This window comes from Mycteria americana, chromosome 3 (assembly GCF_035582795.1).
Source record: "Mycteria americana isolate JAX WOST 10 ecotype Jacksonville Zoo and Gardens chromosome 3, USCA_MyAme_1.0, whole genome shotgun sequence".
Lineage (NCBI taxonomy): Eukaryota > Metazoa > Chordata > Aves > Ciconiiformes > Ciconiidae > Mycteria > Mycteria americana.
In genome coordinates, this window is record NC_134367.1 from 70,972,670 (window position 1) to 70,989,470 (window position 16,801).

At 44.4% G+C, this 16,801-nt stretch overlaps 1 protein-coding gene and 1 long non-coding RNA gene across 4 annotated transcripts in view; one reads left to right on the plus strand and one right to left on the minus strand.

Moving 5' to 3' along the window:
* Positions 1 to 2,793: 2,793 nt before the first annotated feature.
* Positions 2,794 to 7,778, minus strand: LOC142408441 (uncharacterized). Of its 3 annotated transcripts, XR_012775291.1 has the most exons (4): positions 6,951 to 7,778; positions 5,977 to 6,168; positions 3,959 to 4,009; positions 2,794 to 3,839 (listed from the first exon to the last, which is right to left on the minus strand). It is a non-coding gene; the product is annotated as an uncharacterized LOC142408441 (long non-coding RNA). The 3 variants fall into 3 exon arrangements; XR_012775290.1 differs by lacking the exon at positions 6,951 to 7,778 and having other exon boundaries at positions 5,977 to 6,324; XR_012775292.1 differs by lacking the exon at positions 6,951 to 7,778 and having other exon boundaries at positions 3,959 to 4,098; positions 5,977 to 6,324.
* CNKSR3 (CNKSR family member 3) overlaps positions 6,466 to 16,801 on the plus strand; it is a 61,042-nt gene continuing 50,706 nt past the window's right edge. The window contains exon 1 of the mRNA XM_075498959.1: positions 6,466 to 6,635. Coding sequence (XP_075355074.1) covers positions 6,584 to 6,635 — 52 coding nt within the window. The 5' untranslated portion in view covers positions 6,466 to 6,583. The remainder of the gene's footprint in view (positions 6,636 to 16,801) is intronic.

Sequence of the window (16,801 nt, forward strand, 5' to 3'; positions counted from 1 at the left end):
AGTGGATTAAAAATGTAAATACACGGCAATGTAAGGCCTATTTCTGCACTCGTGAATGAAAAAAAATTACTCAATAAAGTTTAGAGAATTTCTCTTTGAGTAAAAACTTCAGGAGAAGACCTTTCTACCTACTGCTTCGACCAGTTTAGCACAGTATCATCAGTGTACATATATACACATGTATATTTACATGTAGACATACACACCTATAGCAGCAGGCAGTGGCAACTTTCACCGAACTAGGAACCTTGTGTAGGTTGTTTTAAACCTGAATGGAAGAAAACAGGGACAATCCAAGTACAGGATCCAATGCAGCTCTATTCTTAGGAAATAAGTAGTGCAGGAACTTTGTAATGGAAAAAAAAATCTACAAGAAGTCTGATAGAGCCATTGATATATGTAGGCATCGTGGTTTAACCCCAGCTGGCAAGTAAGCCCCACACAGCCGCTCGCTCGCACCCCCCCGGTGGGATGGGGGAGAGAATCAGAAGAGTAAAAATGAGACAACCCACGGGTTGAGATGAAGACAGTTTAATAGGGAAAGCAAAAGCCGCACACGCAAGCAAAGCAAAACAAGGCATTCATTCACTGCTTCCCATGGGCAGGCAGGTGTTCAGCCATCTCCAGGAAAGCAGGGCTCCATCACGCGTAATGGTGACTTGGGAAGACAAACGCCATCACTCTGAGCGTCCCCCCCTTCCTTCTTCTTCCCCAGGTTTCTGTGCTGAGCATGACGCCATATGGTATGGAATAGCCCTTTGGTCAGCTGGGGTCAGCTGTCCCCACCGTGTCCCCTCCCAGCTTCTTGTGCACCTGGCAGAGCATAGGAAGGTGAAAAGTCCTTGATTCAGTATAAGCACTGCTTAGCAACAACTAAAACCTCCCTGTGTTATCAACACTGTTTCCAGCACAAATCCAAAACACAGCCCCATCCTAGCTACTATGAAGAAAATTAACTCTATACCCCAGCCAAAATCAGCACTACAGGTATTCCTAACTTAACTCTGATTACTGATAAACTGGTCATAACCATAACAATGGTTTTTACAATATGTAGGTACACATAAAATTAAATGAATTTAGCAAAATCATTAGAACCACTCCACATCTGTATCTTTATCTAACTATTCATTTCTTACTCCTTTGTACTTAGAAACGTTCCAGGGCTTAGAAGTCTTTCCATTAACTGGAGCTAGAAATTTATTTTTATTTCTGTAGATATTTCAGTTATTTAGAAAGGAAAGAATATACTGGATAAAGAAAAATAGGGTATTTCTCACCAATGAGAGATTATAAACCTTTGAGTGGTGAGGAGATGGAAATACAGAGATCAAATGATTTGGTCCAGGTCACCAAAAGAACTGGTGCAAACACTGGGACCAGAATTCATAACTTTCTGATGCTTCCTTTTCTCGGCAGCCAGTATTTCATTTAAGGCAAGACTTTTATATAGTTGGTCTGATCTGAAATGACTGTTTTTGTTTTACTGAGAATTTAACTGCTTTACCAAAATCATTCTGAATTCATGAGAGTATTACATCCAATGACAGTACACCTTGGTCAGTCGGTTCTCTCTAGGGCACAGGGAAGGCATGGCCAGGACATTGTTTTTCCAAAGTGATCAAGCCAGGAAGACCCCGAGGCTATCCTCCTTACCCCATCCAGCTGAAAAAGACTCTCTTTGAATACACTGTCTTCAAAAAAGGACTAGGCAGACCTAGTTCTTTCAACAGGCTACACCAAGATCTCCCACGCTGTCATGCATAGAAGAGATCCATCACTAACAATTCCAGTATCAAGGCGAGAAGTAAGATGTTGATTCTTGTGCAACAACAGTTTCCCATTAGTGTCAATTTTTTTAATTACATGCTTATAGAACCAAACCCAGTTCTGAACCTGTCTCACTCTGACTCAGTTAATTAACCTGTTGCAATTTCCAAATGAACTTTATATACTCACTGACCTTACTGGGAAGCTCTATATTCTAGTTAGGTAGGGTAAAATTCTTTGCTATTGTGCAAGAAGTCCTACTGGCTTCTGTGGACCATGTGTGTGAGTAAGGTAATGCTTGGAAAGTCATATGTAAATCCTCGTTTTTTTGTAGTGACAGTAGTAGTGATGGACAACCTTTCCACTCAAAGCTACAAACTGCAATATGCTGACCCCTCTAAAAAATTTGAATCAGTAAGAAAAATAACTTTTTGTGGCCCTGAACAGAAAACACACTTTTTAAACTTGGTATGTGAACTTTGGCTAAACACTTGTTTATTCACCTCTCTAGAGATGAGTAACAGCCGTTACCTCTCTTTGAGAAAGGGCTTAAGACTCAAGCCTGCATCCCCACAGGCAGGGAGCTCTGCAGCTGTGCAGAGCTGCTGCTGTCTGTGCAAATCTGCACTACCCACAGGGACCTGCCGCATAGCTCTGGTAGCTGCTAGTAAGTCTGGTAACAGGCAGACTGCGATGTAGCAGTCAGGGGACGCAAGCAGCTGCAGGTACAGCCACGTGATGTAAAGTGATAACCTGGTCCAAACTCACTACACTCTAAACTGTTCAATGAATTTTGTTGTGTTCTTCTCTGTACCAGCAGGTTTTTGTGCTAGATCAACCATTGTGCCCCTGATGCCAGCTTAAAATTGGAATACAATCCTTGTACACTTTGACTACATTGTCAGAAATGTGATCGTCTACCTACCACGCATGACAGATCCAAGCTGGTGACCTGGGAGCACACAGATTTGGTATTGAAAACTATGGCCTAAGAGGCAGCGTCAATCAGACTGTGTTTAGATAAAATGGTAAGTCAGACTAGAGCCAACATAGCTGCTGAAGTGATGCTAAGCCTTTCCAATGATTCAAATACACTTTTTTTTGGAAAGGATAAGTTTTGCCCAGCAGCCTTTCTGTTATAAAGAATCACCTGCCCTCCTTCTGCTGACCAGCTGCCAGCACAGAAACCTCAAGGTTACAAACACTATGTAGCTTCCTCTGCTAACTTGACAGGGGTGCGGCTGTGGGTTTACGACTGTTTTGGAAGTCGTTGCTGTGGGGTGACAGGAGAGTGCACGGTGCTGCGTCCATGCCTGTGGAACCACGATCCTGGTCCACACTGAGCTGTGTGTTGCCAGACTGCCCATGCAAACTAACCTGATGTCCCTTTGAAAACCTGGTCTGCAAGGGGAAATAAAAAGAAAGAAAACAAAGAAAGCGGGAAATCACCAAACAATTGGTCTAAATCTCCTTCTCGAATCAAATCACTTTTATTGCTGGAAAACTATAACAAATGAAAAAACATACACTTCTGGAGAGCTGGTAGTCTGGTCCTTCCCACAGCAACGAACTCTGCACGAGGCTGCAAGCAGGGAACGTGAACTCACATCTTCCCTAATACTCCATACTGGCACAAAACTCATAAACTAACCCACAGAGCATCTGAAGACATGCAAAGGGGCAGTGTTATTTTTTGATTTGGCATTACTGGAAATCAGTCAGAGGTTTATTTTTTTTTTTAATTTCTTTTGGCAATGAGTATTTTTTGAACAAAAATACCTTATTCTACAAAGAGAACTTCTAATTGCATCATGCCAATTGACTACTAGTTAATCTTATCTCAAATAAAGAGGAGATTGAGATGATGCAATCATGAGAAAAATCAACTCAAAAGAACAGTTGCAATCTGGGCTTGGAAAGAGTAGCACAGGTAAGCAACTGAGCTGTGAATCCCTTTGAGAAACTGGAGACATGCTGCCTTCCCCCGTCAGCCCCATTTCATTTGTCCAGAGCAGGCTGTAAAGCAGCTGCTGGTGGGGGACATAACGTAGTAAAAGAACAGAGAGCCACTGCAAAAAAAAAAATAGATTTGTCATTTTGCAAATTACAAAAAATGCTATCAATGAATAATGGATTTATCAGATTGGCAATCTGCTAGCAAGTGACCAGATCTGCATGCCTTTCTCACAAAATACAGTGCTCATCTTATCCAAACCAGACGCAGGGACTGGCTCAAGACCTGTGACAGAGAAGGATGACAGCAGATGAATGCTCCAAACACCAACGGCGAGAGACATTTGCTTTCCTGCCTGCAACCTGGGGAAGCATCTGTGTAGTTAAGACAGAAGCACTGTTACATTAACCCTTGTGAAACCATTAGCAGGGCACATGGCAAGGCCCGTCTGTTTGCTCAGGCCTCTGCGAGGGGGGGAGAGCTGCTGCTTTTTTGCTCTTTGATTGTGGATGACACATGATTCAATGGGGAATCGAGAAACTTTTTGTTGTCACACCAATATTAAAGCTGCGGTGAACTGCATTTTAATCTTTCAAACAGGCAGAGAGGTTAACTGACAGGCTTAATATTTCACAAACTAAAAAGCAAATAAATAAATTTGCTATAATGAATTGACTTTATAATCAAGAACTAAAAATACACTTTCAACCACCATGTAACAAAAAGAATGAACAAATTACTAGGTTTTAGGTACACATGCAAAAAGACCATTTTTTTTTTAACTGCTACTTCCTAAAACTAGAACTTGTGAAATGTCGCTTCTTGACCCCATGGCAGGGGTCTGCACCAGTGCCTGCTCTCACCCGCCTGCAGGGAGGCAGCTGTTTGTGCTGCGGTGGGAAAGCTGGGCACTGTACAGCTGGGCGCTGCACAGCTGGGCGCTGCGGTGGGAAAGCTGGGCGCTGCACAGCTGGGCGCTGCACAGCCACGCACAGAACTGACAGCCCCTGTCCCAAGGAGCCTACATTTTGAGTACATGACTAGGGATAACAGATGGATAGAGATGGGAGCTGATGAAAACAGTGGGATACCGGACAGTCTGAAATCCCAGCTGCTTGCCTGCTCTCTAATATTGCCAAGTTAAAATTTCACAGTCTTATTGTCCCAGCAGAGTTCACTCTGCTCTTTCTCACCGAGGAAGAGGAACAGCAAGACCTTCGCACATGTTACAAAAGGGCTTCAGGCTGGAATTTGTTGCTGAGCCAGATCCCCTAAGTGATGCATGTGATAAAAATACTTGGTTTCTCCATGTCTCCTTGCTGCTTTGCTAATGGAAAAGTCGTTGTAGGTTGAATTATATGTTTGGTAGCAAGGAATGGTGGAGGTCAGTACGCTAGGCACACAGTTTTGGAGGTCAGCGCTTAAACCTCTGAGTAGAGGCTGAGACTCACTAGGGGCTTACATGGGCTTCAGGAGGTAGCTAGGACACAGCGACGCATTTCCTCCAAGGAAAGCGAGCCTGAGGCACACCGGATGGCTTAATGTAGCTCCCAAGCGAAGGCAGCAAAACAGAAGTAATCTATTATGGCGAAGCGGCCTCTGCACCCAAGGACTCCTTTAAGTGCAGGATTCAGAAATAAAAAACCCAAATGGCAATATTGGGAAAAGCGCGGTTGAAGGCAGCCTGCAGTTGCTGCTAAAATTGCCACGGGGCTGTGACTCACACGGAACCGCCACGGACGCGGGGTGAGGAGCCCGGCCACCACTCCACGCCGTGGGCAGGCTGCCGCTCCCGGGGCAGGATGCTGGACAACTCCCGAATCGCCGCCTTGCTGCCTGCCAGGCCACCCCCTGCAAACTGCGGCAAGGGGAAACGTCCCACACATCCACCGCTCCTTCCCTTTCCTCACCAGGGGATCACCGGACACAGCCGCCTTGGCGGTGGGCCTCCCCGCCTTGTGTACATGGAAATCTTGAGCCTCCGAAATATGTTCATTTAAAAAAAAGTCACATTAATCGCTGAGTACAAATTAAGCAATGTTAATATGACAGTAGGGGTGATATGACTAATAGCAATTCCTGTTTCTAGTAATAATTACTCTTCCTGTTCACCTGCTCTCTGCCTGGATTCTCTAAATCTCCCAGGCTGGTCTTCACACCTAGGAGAGCTAAAACTGCACCTTGCTCTAAAGAAAAGTGAGATTTGTGTCACCACATGATCCCAAGAGCGATGGCTTTCGGACGTGGCGCACCTGAGGGGTCCTGTAGCGTGGTCTCAGCTACCGTGCTGCTTCGGAGCGTCCCTTCTGCGCAGATTTATACCCAACGAAGTCAAAGCTGGAGGTGGCTGATAGACAGTAATGAAATTTAAAGTGTTAGGCGAAGTGTCAGGTTATTTCATGGTTTTGGGACTTTCTTTACGGCCTGTGGAGGGGCAGGAGGGTCTGAAAAGGAACATGAGTTTAAAAGCATTGCCCCCAGCCGCCGCCTTCTCTCCTTCCCCTTCCCGGGAGAAGCCGCAGGGACCCCGGGAAGTTTCTCGTCGGCACTTTGCCAAGCACGGGGCCGGGCCGGGCCGGGCGCCGCCGTTAACGGACGGTTCCGCCCCGCAGCGGCCGCTGTGGGGCGGAACCGTCCGTTAACGGCGGCGCCCGGCCCGGCCCGCCACGGGGACAGCACCTGTGGGCGGAGCGGCAGCGGGGCGGGTCCGGCCGCGGCCGGCGGGAGGAGCCAGGCCGAGGAGGGGGCGGCCCAGAGCGGCGCTGCCGGGATGGGAGCCTGAGGGGGGACGAGTCCGCGTCCGGAGGAGAGCGGCTGCCGTCTCCTGCGGGGGTTGGTGCTGGCGGGGTTGAGCCCGCCATGGAGCCGGTGACCAGGTGGAGCCCGAAGCAAGTGGTGGACTGGACTAAGGGTAAGAGGGCACCGGCCCGGCCCGGGTTGCGCCGCGGGAACTTTCCGGTGTCGGGCTCAGGGGTGACCCACCGCCCGGCGGGGTAGCGCTGGCCGCCGTGGCTTCTCTCCCCGAAGCCGGGCTCCCCGGCGGGGTGGCCGCATGGCCGGCGGGGCGAGCGGGGCCGCCGCCGGGCGCCTTTGCCAGCGCCGCGCCGCGGCGGTGCCAGCCCCGGCCCCGGCTCCGTGGCCTCCCCGCCGGCTGAGCCCCGGGACTCCCCCGACGTGGTGCTTGGGAGCTGGCGGCTTATCGCTCCTTCCTGACTTGTCTCCTTACCTGTGAGTGCACTTGTGCGTGCTTCGCGTTGTAGGTTTTAGGGTTTTTTTGGACGTGGGGAAGGGGGGGAGGGTGATCTTAGCCCGGGCTGTGTGAGGGTGGCTGGCTCGGGGTACATGTATTTGCAGTGGGGGCTCCTCGGGGCTCGATCCCCTTCTGTGGTCGTGCGGGCCAGTCTGCTTGCATAGAGATAGTAACTGTTCTCCGTCGGGCAGATATAAGAAGTTAATTTCCAGCTTTTCAAGCAAAAGCCGCTCGCTGGTCGAAAAATCTTCAGTTTTGTAAGTTAAGCAAAAACTTTATAAACTAGCTCAAGTAAGCAAGAACCCTTAATCCTATTTAACGGGGATGGGATTAAAATGCTGGGCTCCCGCTCGGAGAGTTGAATAGCGGCCTCTTCGTCTGTCTGTCCGTCCGTCCATCCCTCCCTCCCACCCCTCGTCTCTGGTGTGCGTGCTTGTTTCCTTCCCTCTCCCGGCTATCGAAACTGTCTGCTCTGCTTCGAGGTTTCTTCACGCTGTTGACATAGCTGCGGAAAGCCTCAGCGGGACGGGGGTGCGAAGGAGGCGCCTGGGAAGCCCGGCCCCGCGTCCCGCTGCGGGGAGCTCGGGTGGGAGAGAGAAGGTGGGGACGAAGCGGGCGCTGGGTCGTGGGCTGCACCCGCGACGTGCCCCGTTCCTGCCGTGGGGGACCTCTGCAGTGCTGGGTATCTTCGGGCTTTTCTTCGAAGGCAGGTTGAACCTCAGTTTTGTCAAATCGGGTTGGACTCTGCGGGTGCTTTCTGAATGCCGATTGGGATGTTGCTGTCGCAGTTCCCGCTCTACATGGAATAAATCAAAAAGGAAATAGCTGTGAGTTAGGTGAGGGATTTTTGATTTAGGGAATGTACTTCTGTTTTCTTGTAGGACTACGTTTTGGTGTGATCATCTTTTATTACCTAAAGTGTTTTCACAGGCTTTGCTGGAGTTGCAGTTGGTGTGAAGTTAGGAATGCTTTCAGAGGTGAAAGTTTCCCTGGATTAGAAGCGGCACTTACTTATAGCAGCCATTACTCCTCTGTCTCAGGACCATAATGCTGATTAGACTGCGTGCCTGTGGTCAGCACTTGGCAGTAGTTTGGTTCAAGACTGAGGCAAATTTGGAAAGCAGGCTCATGTTTTCATACAGCGTGAGATGGATACTCCCAGCCCTCCTGAGCGGGAACATGTGCACGAAGGGGCCGGTGCCAGTGAGGGACCGTCCAAGCAGCCTTTGTGAGAAGAGGATTCCATACAAACGTCCTGTGAAGTTATGCGTTAACGTATAAATAACTTCCACAGAAAGATATCCTTTTTTTTTTTTCTGATTGGTATTGGTTTAAACAGGAGTGCATTGTTCCAATGAAATAAGCCTTTTGCTTTGGCATATGGAGTATTTATATAATGCTTTTCCTTCATTGTGTTTTTTCTCTTGGGTGCTGAAAGCTTGCTACCTTGCCAGATTAAAGAGTAAACCTGCTAATCATTTTAAAAGGCTTTATTATACTTAAGCATGCTTGGCTTGCTTTCTTGCATAATTTATTTTACTCGCAGGTTCCTTGAACAGGTAACTCTTTAGCTGGACCCTCAATTAGTGTTATGCAGCGTAATTTGAGGGCTGGCTGTAGTTGGGAGGTGGATCTGACTAATGCAAACACGTGTCCTTTGAAATGCAAAGGAATAAATTAAAGACTGCTGGTGACTTTTGTTTCTGCTGTTGTTTTTCAGTTTCTAGGTAAGCTTTTGACCTCTTCGGTGCACAGCATCATTTTGTGTCACTCCCTGCATGACAAGACTGTAATAAAGAAAGGAGATGTGGAAAATTTTTCTTTATGGTTACGCTTTCATCTCTGCACATTAAAATTGACACTTTAATAGCTAGCTAACAGCCTTGTTAGCACCATGTTTCATAGTTTATTTTTAACCTGAAATAGTTATTTACTGTGTAGTTCACAACCACTGCATTGTGTGTTTGACCAAAGACCAATATTCTGTATGTTACCTTATGAATATTATATTTAATTCTCAAGGTTAGTTTTATAAAACAAGTGATTGGAGAGGGGCTCATGCCATTTGTTTTCTTACACGTGCCGTCTAGGAAGGGTGATACCATGATCTTCACTGCACTGGTCAACCTCTGACTGAAAATATTTGGCTGGTGATATCTGCTGCCTATAGTTAGTGCTGTGGTGCCATGGAGATGTATTCTAGAAGAATGACGTAAATAACTGTGGTGGGAGATTCCAGCTCTCAGTTGGGAGATCGGTTTTGCAGATAATGATGCATGCTTATTTTACAGCGATAGAAACATCTTGGAAAAATGTAGAGAGTAGTGGAAGTAAGTGGTCTGATTTAGTCCATTTTAATGTTCAAGGTAAAACTGAGAATATTTCTCAAGGAATCCCTCCCCCCCCCCCCCCCAATCTTTTTACAATCAAACACCTATAAATTTTTTTTTTTTTAAGTAACTTCTCCAAACCAAAAGAAGCACGGAAACTTCCCCCTGTTCCATGAAACAAACCCCAAAAGCAAAGTCCAAAAGTAAGCTGTATGACCACTGCTGGACTGTTAGCTTATCTGCTCTTGGTGAACTTGCCTTTTTTTTTCTTTTTTTTTTTTTTAAGTGGCTTTTGAACTAACTTTAACAAGGCAACTCTTATCCTGAAAAGTTTTGTTCTGTGATTTTGAGCTGTTCACTCCTAGGTAAATACTGTAAATAGCATTTATCTAGAATTTAAAATAGAACCTATCAAGAATTAGTAAGCTGAACAAGAATATTTTTAGATTTTTGTAGTCAGGTTTTAAATAAAAAGTGCTGTTCATTGTTACCCACAACAGCTGATACAAAACTCAGTTGCTTGTCTTCTCTTGCTAATTCAGACTAGAATGCTGCTATTTTTTTGCAAACAAGGGTGTTTTTTCTGGCAGAGTGCGCTGTACTGACAGTAGCAGGCTATGTAGCTAGGAAGAGTTGCTCTAGTTAAACTGAAGCTGCTGAGGAAGAGTTGTGCTTTTACTCACTAGCAATTTTCTGTGTAGGTGAAGCATTTCTCAAGCTTTGACCAAGGATGTGATAACTTCTTAGCTACAACATCAGTGTTTGAAAACTACCTGATATTTTCATAAGCACCTCCTCGATTTCTGTCTGGAAGAAGTGATGGTGTGACACAAATTCAGATAGTATTTAGGGGCCATATTCCACAATGAAAAGGTACTACTTTGGCGAGGATGCTGTGTTGATTTGACTTGCGGCTGGGTTGACGTGGAGTTTATGCTCTTTGAGTGATACAGCCTGCACTGTTTTCCTGACTATACTGAGAAGATAGGTGTATGTGTGTTTGGTTTTTTTTGAGTTGATCCTTGTTGGGGTATAAACTAACACCCGGATGGTGGTGTGGTTGACCTGCGGTCTTGCTCCTGTGCAGACTCAGATACTTATGGGCTCAAAGTCCTCACCTGTATCTCACAGCACTCCCTCGTGTGCCCACGAGACTGAATTCCCCCAGAGCTCCTCAGGAGGGATTCCTGGAGTTATTCAGGTTATTGTGGGACAGGCGTATGGCCATGGAAGTTGTAGCACATCTGCAGTAAACTGCTGGTATTTGATTGATTGTGGGCTTACAGTTTTCTGGGCTATCCTGGGTCCAGAAACCAGCAAGAACCCATGCAGTTCCATACGGCTATGCACATGGAGAAATCTCCAGCACAAAAGTGGCATAATTTTACTGGCATAGCAACAGTTTGAAGGGAAGAGAGCAATCTGATCATGTGGAGAAATTTCCTCTGGTCCCAGAAGCCCCTGGCTACTGAAAACCCCACAGCTAAGGTCGTTCCTCAAAAGATGCAAGAGGCAAGAAAGCTGCGTATGGGATAGAGCCTCCTGTGTGAGAAATGTCACTTAGAGAACATCGCTGTGCGTCCTCTTTTGTTTGCTGTAGCCTGATCTGTCTCTTCCCGCTGCCCCCAGGCCTCACATACTTATGTGAGTTGTGACTTCAAGCCAAATTTTACACGGTAAAGACAGTTTGACGCGCTTGTGGTTAGAAGCCTCCGTTGTGAGGCTCCGTTACAATTTGGCCTTTGTCGCTGTAGCTGTAGACTCAGCTAGCTGGGGATCACGTGCCTGCTTTGGTCTCTTCATTGCACTCCAGGCTGGGTTATTCTCTTCCTCAGTAGTTCATGGATATCACTTATTCCTGAGCCTGTTATATCATGAAATACTCTGATTTCCATTCCTGGTAAAGCTTTCGGGCAGGTATATTTATTTATAGGTATGCCTGGGAGAAGAGGGAGAAATATGCTAATTTATTAATAGTTAGCAATTAATCGTGAGGGCCTGGTGTTCTTTTTTTAGGGCTATCTTGCTTACCCAGTGAGATTTCAACAAGGTCAGTCATGTTAACTGTGTGTGTTGGGAGCTGCAAACCATAGCTTGATTTTAGACAAAATTATGGGTAATGCATAGCACTGGAGTTAATTTTTTAGCCTTCCTTTTCTTTTTAGGTACTCTCAAGTGAATGCTGTTGTGTTCAAATTATTTGGGAAAATCTAACACTAAAAACCTGTTGTTGGTTTTTTTGGTTTTTTTTGTTTTTCTTTTTTTTTTAAGACAGAGTATTTTCAGTTTTCAGTGAAGAAGAGTAGAGAGCTGCCCATGACTGGGGCTGCAGAAGAATCTCTTTCCTCAGTTTACTTGGTTACTTAAAAAATACTTCTATGGAGTATTTGTTAAATACATCAGAAAATGACATTGGATAACCACTTGTTGAAGGTCTCAGCTGAAATTCTGAATATAGCTGGCCCATAATGTTTTACTAGGAGAAGTATACTAAATGTATACTAAATACATCTAAATAAATCTATATTTATTTGTGGGTTGAAACAAACTAAAAAGTTGCACAACAACTTTGTACTACTGCAGTCTTAAAATTATTCATTCATTGTTGCTAAGATCAGTAAATGTGTATGAAAATAAATAAACCAAAGCTGGCCTCTGTGTTCATGTGTTTAGATCATGTTTTCATGGTTTTTGCTGTGTTGCACTTTCTCGAGCTGCTTGTGGGTTCTGTGATTTTTTTTTTTTAAATTTTTTCCCCCCTGATCTTTTCATGTTCACAGTCAGCTCTGTTTATTTGCCATTAAGTGGCTGTTCAGACTATTTTGACCAAACATCAGAAAGTCTAAAACTTGAATGCTGTCAGCATAATGCCTGGAAAAGCAACATTTTAAATGCTAAAATCACGATGGGCATTAGTGGAAAGTTGATTGTAACCTTTGTAGAAGAACGTAGTGAAACTTTGACAATGAATTTTAGGTATGCAAGGTATATTTAGGTAGTACCTGAACTTAGGTAGTAGTGTTAAGAGTGAAGATGCTTGCTCAGTATTAACCAACTAGAGATGTAAGGTGGTATACTTAAGAAGATAAATTTCTTCTAACTGCTCAGTAGAAGGTGCAGAGATTGGCCAGCGGGTCGGTTGCTTTTTCCCTTCTTTCTTTAAAGCTTTTCCTTGAGTGACAGGAAGTAATTTGTATCTGTTGTTGGAGACTTCTGTAGGAAAAGCCTCGTTTTTGATAAAATGTTGTGTGTGTGTCAGATTTTCGTAACTCTTGCTATGTGTTCATTCCTTGCACTTTTGCCTGGGACCCCATGTTTTCAGCATGTAAATCCTCGTGGCCAAGGATCATGCCTCTCTGTTTGTATACTGACTAGCACATTGTAAGAGCAAAGGGAAGACAAAGTACAGAGCACTGGATAAAATGCATGTTGAAATTTGTCATGATGTTTTATTTTCTTAAGTAAAAGACCCTGACAAAAGTCTTTTATCCAACACATGCTACTAGATGAGTTGCAGTTATGAATGATGCGTGCATACAGCCTGTCAGCAAGTATTCAAAAGTATGTGGGTTTTTTTGGATGGTGTTTGTTCTTTCCTTTTGATTTCTTAAATCTAAACTTCTGGATTGCCTGGTTTAAGTCATGGTCTAACAGATGAGCTCCTTCCCGGCACGTCAAACAGACGATGAGTAGTGACAATTAGGGATTGCAGAAGAGGTGGCGAGACTGCTTGGTTTTCAGTTTGCTGCATCATCTTAGGACAAGATTTTTCACTTTCAGGAAAGCTTCACACAGAAGCTATGTTAATGAGTAAGTCCAAACAGTGCCTCTGTGAATTAAGTGGGAAAAAGTTGATTACCATTACACTTTTTCCATAAAAGCGATGATAATGGTCTTAATTTGTACCTTGCATTTTCCTAACAATGTCGCACAGTCAGGTCTCACCTCTCTAGAGGGACGGTGTTTCCACAGTGTCTCCTCGCTCTATCCTCCACATACCCCAAACATGTAAGTCCTGTCAAAAGGAGGAGGTAGTGAGGTACTGACGTTTTCAAGGCTATCTTGCGGAGAGGAGAGGAAGCATGGACAGGAGTTAATGGAGCTGGGGCCTCTATAGCAACCTCTCACATATTTATAGTAGCTCTTCAGGACCCAGCTTCTTGTGGTTGCAGGGTTGCTCACAGATTTTAGTGTGTTTGTCCACAGGGCTGCAGTAAGAGATAGGAAATTCAAATAAAAATGCTCTTTGACTGTGGATCTCTGTCTGATGTTAGGCAGAGCATACAGTCCTTTTGTCATTTGGGCTCTCGTTACCAGAGTGAGATGGCTTTGGAGTCTGAGGTTACCATTCAGATCCCTGGGCCATGCTTCCTTTGCATGAGGAAATTGCCTGTGGGTTTCCATATGCCTGCCCTCATCTTTTCAGAGTACAAGCAGTAACATTTCACAACTTGGAGGATCTGCAGGAGGTACGCTGAATCAGCCTGATCTATTTCACTGGCTTTAAACAGTCATTACCTATTAAAATAGATATTTATGATATTATGAAATGTAGCTAATTTTCATCAAATGTCATGTATGCTGGACAAAACCAAGCATCTGTGTTTGATTTGGTGAGATCAAATCGCTGACCTCTGTAACTTTGGTCTACAGACATGCATTCGGTATCTGGCCGAATTATGTTATTAATATTGCATCAGTGCTGAGTTCATGTGGTTTCTTCTACATGCTTCTCTGATACCCTTTTACATGAAGACGGTTCTTTGTCGTAATGACAAAATCTCTTTAGTTTTTTGGATTGTTTCTTATACTAGTAGTTAGGTGTAGGTAAGCAAAGCATCTGGTGTGCAGTTGCAATCAAAGCTCTGTGGCATAAATGTGATCTTATCTTGCTCCTTGATCAAAGGAAAGAACTCCATTTAAAACTTAATTGGTGCTCATCAAGGGCTAAGGCTTCTGCTAAAGCAAGTGTTGGTACATGCTTCTAGGCTAATGATCCTGCTGTGTCTGTCTTGTGTGTGCAAAATGAATGTTGCTTAGCTTGCCATCCTTTTATCCTTAATATCTTTCCTTATCTCACGAGTCTTGTATTACTGGAATGAAGTTTGCTGGGTGAATGCTTTATGAAATGCTCTGCAATATGTCCATTTTGTCATTAAATAAAAGATATCTTGTCTGGTACAGATACTTTCTTAGCCAGAAGAGAAGGGAAGGGCTCAAAGTATTGCCTCCTTTGGATATATTATGAGTCTAGTGGGCCAGTGAGGCAGACTGGGTAAGGGCTTCTGTTGGGCTTTCTAGCTTTTGTAGCTTGTAAAAGACCCTTGTCTAATAAGAGAGGATTTCTGCCTTCTGTTGTGATGTTACTGTTGTTGCCTGTTCCAAAGATGCTTTGTTCTGAGCTGCAGGTCTTGGCAGTACTCTTTTCCTCCTCCTGAACTAGCATTGTGAAAGAGCTGTGTCCTTGCTGTGATGGCCAAAAGGCAACCCTTTGGTGACAGGTGGACATGTAAATAGAAGAATGAAAATCTACCAGTCTGTTTCATTGGGACAGCAATATCATAACTTCAGTGCCTTGAAAATTTAATTTCAAGTTGGCTGCTATCCCACTGCTGCAGGAGGCAGAAGGCTGTACCTGAGCACCTGAGCAAGTATCTTAGCACTGCAGTGCTGAGAAGACGTGTGCTTGGCTGTGGGGTGGGGAGGGAGACGGGAACAATAAGAGAGGAAGACTTCCCCCCCCCCCCCCCCCCCCCCCCCCCCCCGCTCCTCTGTAGGACTTCCCCTGAGGAAGGAGGGCTATAAGAACAAGTTCAGACATGCCTGAAGAATGTGGTCTTGAAAACCATGTGCAGGGACCAGGGGATGGAGCTATGCCCAGAGAGTATTGCAGAGAAAAAGTGGGAACCTAGTGAAATGCAGATACCTACTCTGACATGAGTGGTTGTTTTTTTTTTCTTTTCTTTTTCCCCTTGAATAGTTCTAGTGGTGATGTGTATTCACTGCTTCACTCGCCCATCCTTTGCAAGGTGCAGGATTCTTGCTGTTTGTATTCTTTTAGCTTCACCAAACAGAATTTTAAGAGGATTATGGCAAAACATAAAACTTAGTAATTGTTGGCATTCCTAACGCAAGCTGTAATGGAAACTTTGGAAGAAAGAGGAGACAAAAGATAAATATGCTATAAATTCTGTGTGCTTGTATTTTTTTTCTGTAAAATTTGTAGCATTCCATGTAGTATTTGGACTTAGGCTGTATTCACCAGAGGATGTAATATTATACCTCTTGTGAAATATAATCCCTGTGTAAACATAAAAGCATCTTCCTTGTATTTAAAACCAATTCATCTTTTCTCTAACTATACATACTTCACACTATTTCAGACAAAAACACTAGGTAAAGAAATCCATATGTGATCGAAACAAGAACTTGGAAATCAAACCTTTATTTCTTGCTGGTTTTGGTTGTATCTCACAATAACATGTGTTAGACATCACTGCATTAAAAAGTGACATGGTTTGCCTCAGTTATGATTAGGATTTAACAGTAATCTTAGAGGAGCATGTAATTGGCATTTGACTGGGAATGAGATTCATTGCTTATTTGGGAGGGTAGGTATGCATTTGACGCAGCAGCGCCGAAGCTGGAGCATTAAAATGGATTGAGGTGGATGCTGTGCTTCCAAAGCAGGTACTTGCTGGCAGTGGGGGCTCTCAGTAGTGGGAGATCTATTTTTATGGTTGCTGTTATGATGGTTTCATGCTTCTTGAATGTTTTGCTGCTCACTACTTTATTTGACTATGCATAGCAGACTGATGCTGGCTGGTAGGATTCTGGCTAGTTGTGGTACTTTTATTCAGATTTTAAGAATATCAAGAGAAGATGACTGGAGTGGAGCCTTGAGAAACAAAGTCTTTGGGGGCTGGAGTGTTTTGGTGCCTTATGCAATTCTTATTTTGATTTTAACCTTAATGCATCATTATCACAGTGTCCCTGGTGCTTTGCAGTCTTTATTTTATTCTTTCAGCACCTCAGTCGGAATTTGCTGTTATTTTAATTTTTAAGGTAGGGAGCTAACATTGGGAGGAATTTGGGGTGTGTCTACCTTACACAGTTCAGGTCCAACTAACCTGAAGTAGGTTATCTATGTAGTAGAAACAGCGTTAACATGATTGTCTTGGCTATTTTCATCCCCTCATGCAGTTACATTGCTTATAAACTCCTGAAATGTCTGTTTGGGCTACTTCAAGTGTCCATTCATGACTCTGCATTGTGGAGCATATGTTGAAAGAAAGTGATTTGCCTCTGGTCATACAGTGGGTGGCATTTTGATCAGGATTAAGACATGATTAATTTAGATATCTATATTCCTGTTATAGTCACTGGAGCCTAGAGTGTGGCTCAGCAGATCTTGTGCTGGGTGTCTGTTTCAGGGCGAGTAGAATCATGCTCTGGGCTCCATCGAGTACTGAGTAGGTCTCCGTTGAGTTCCTGGGA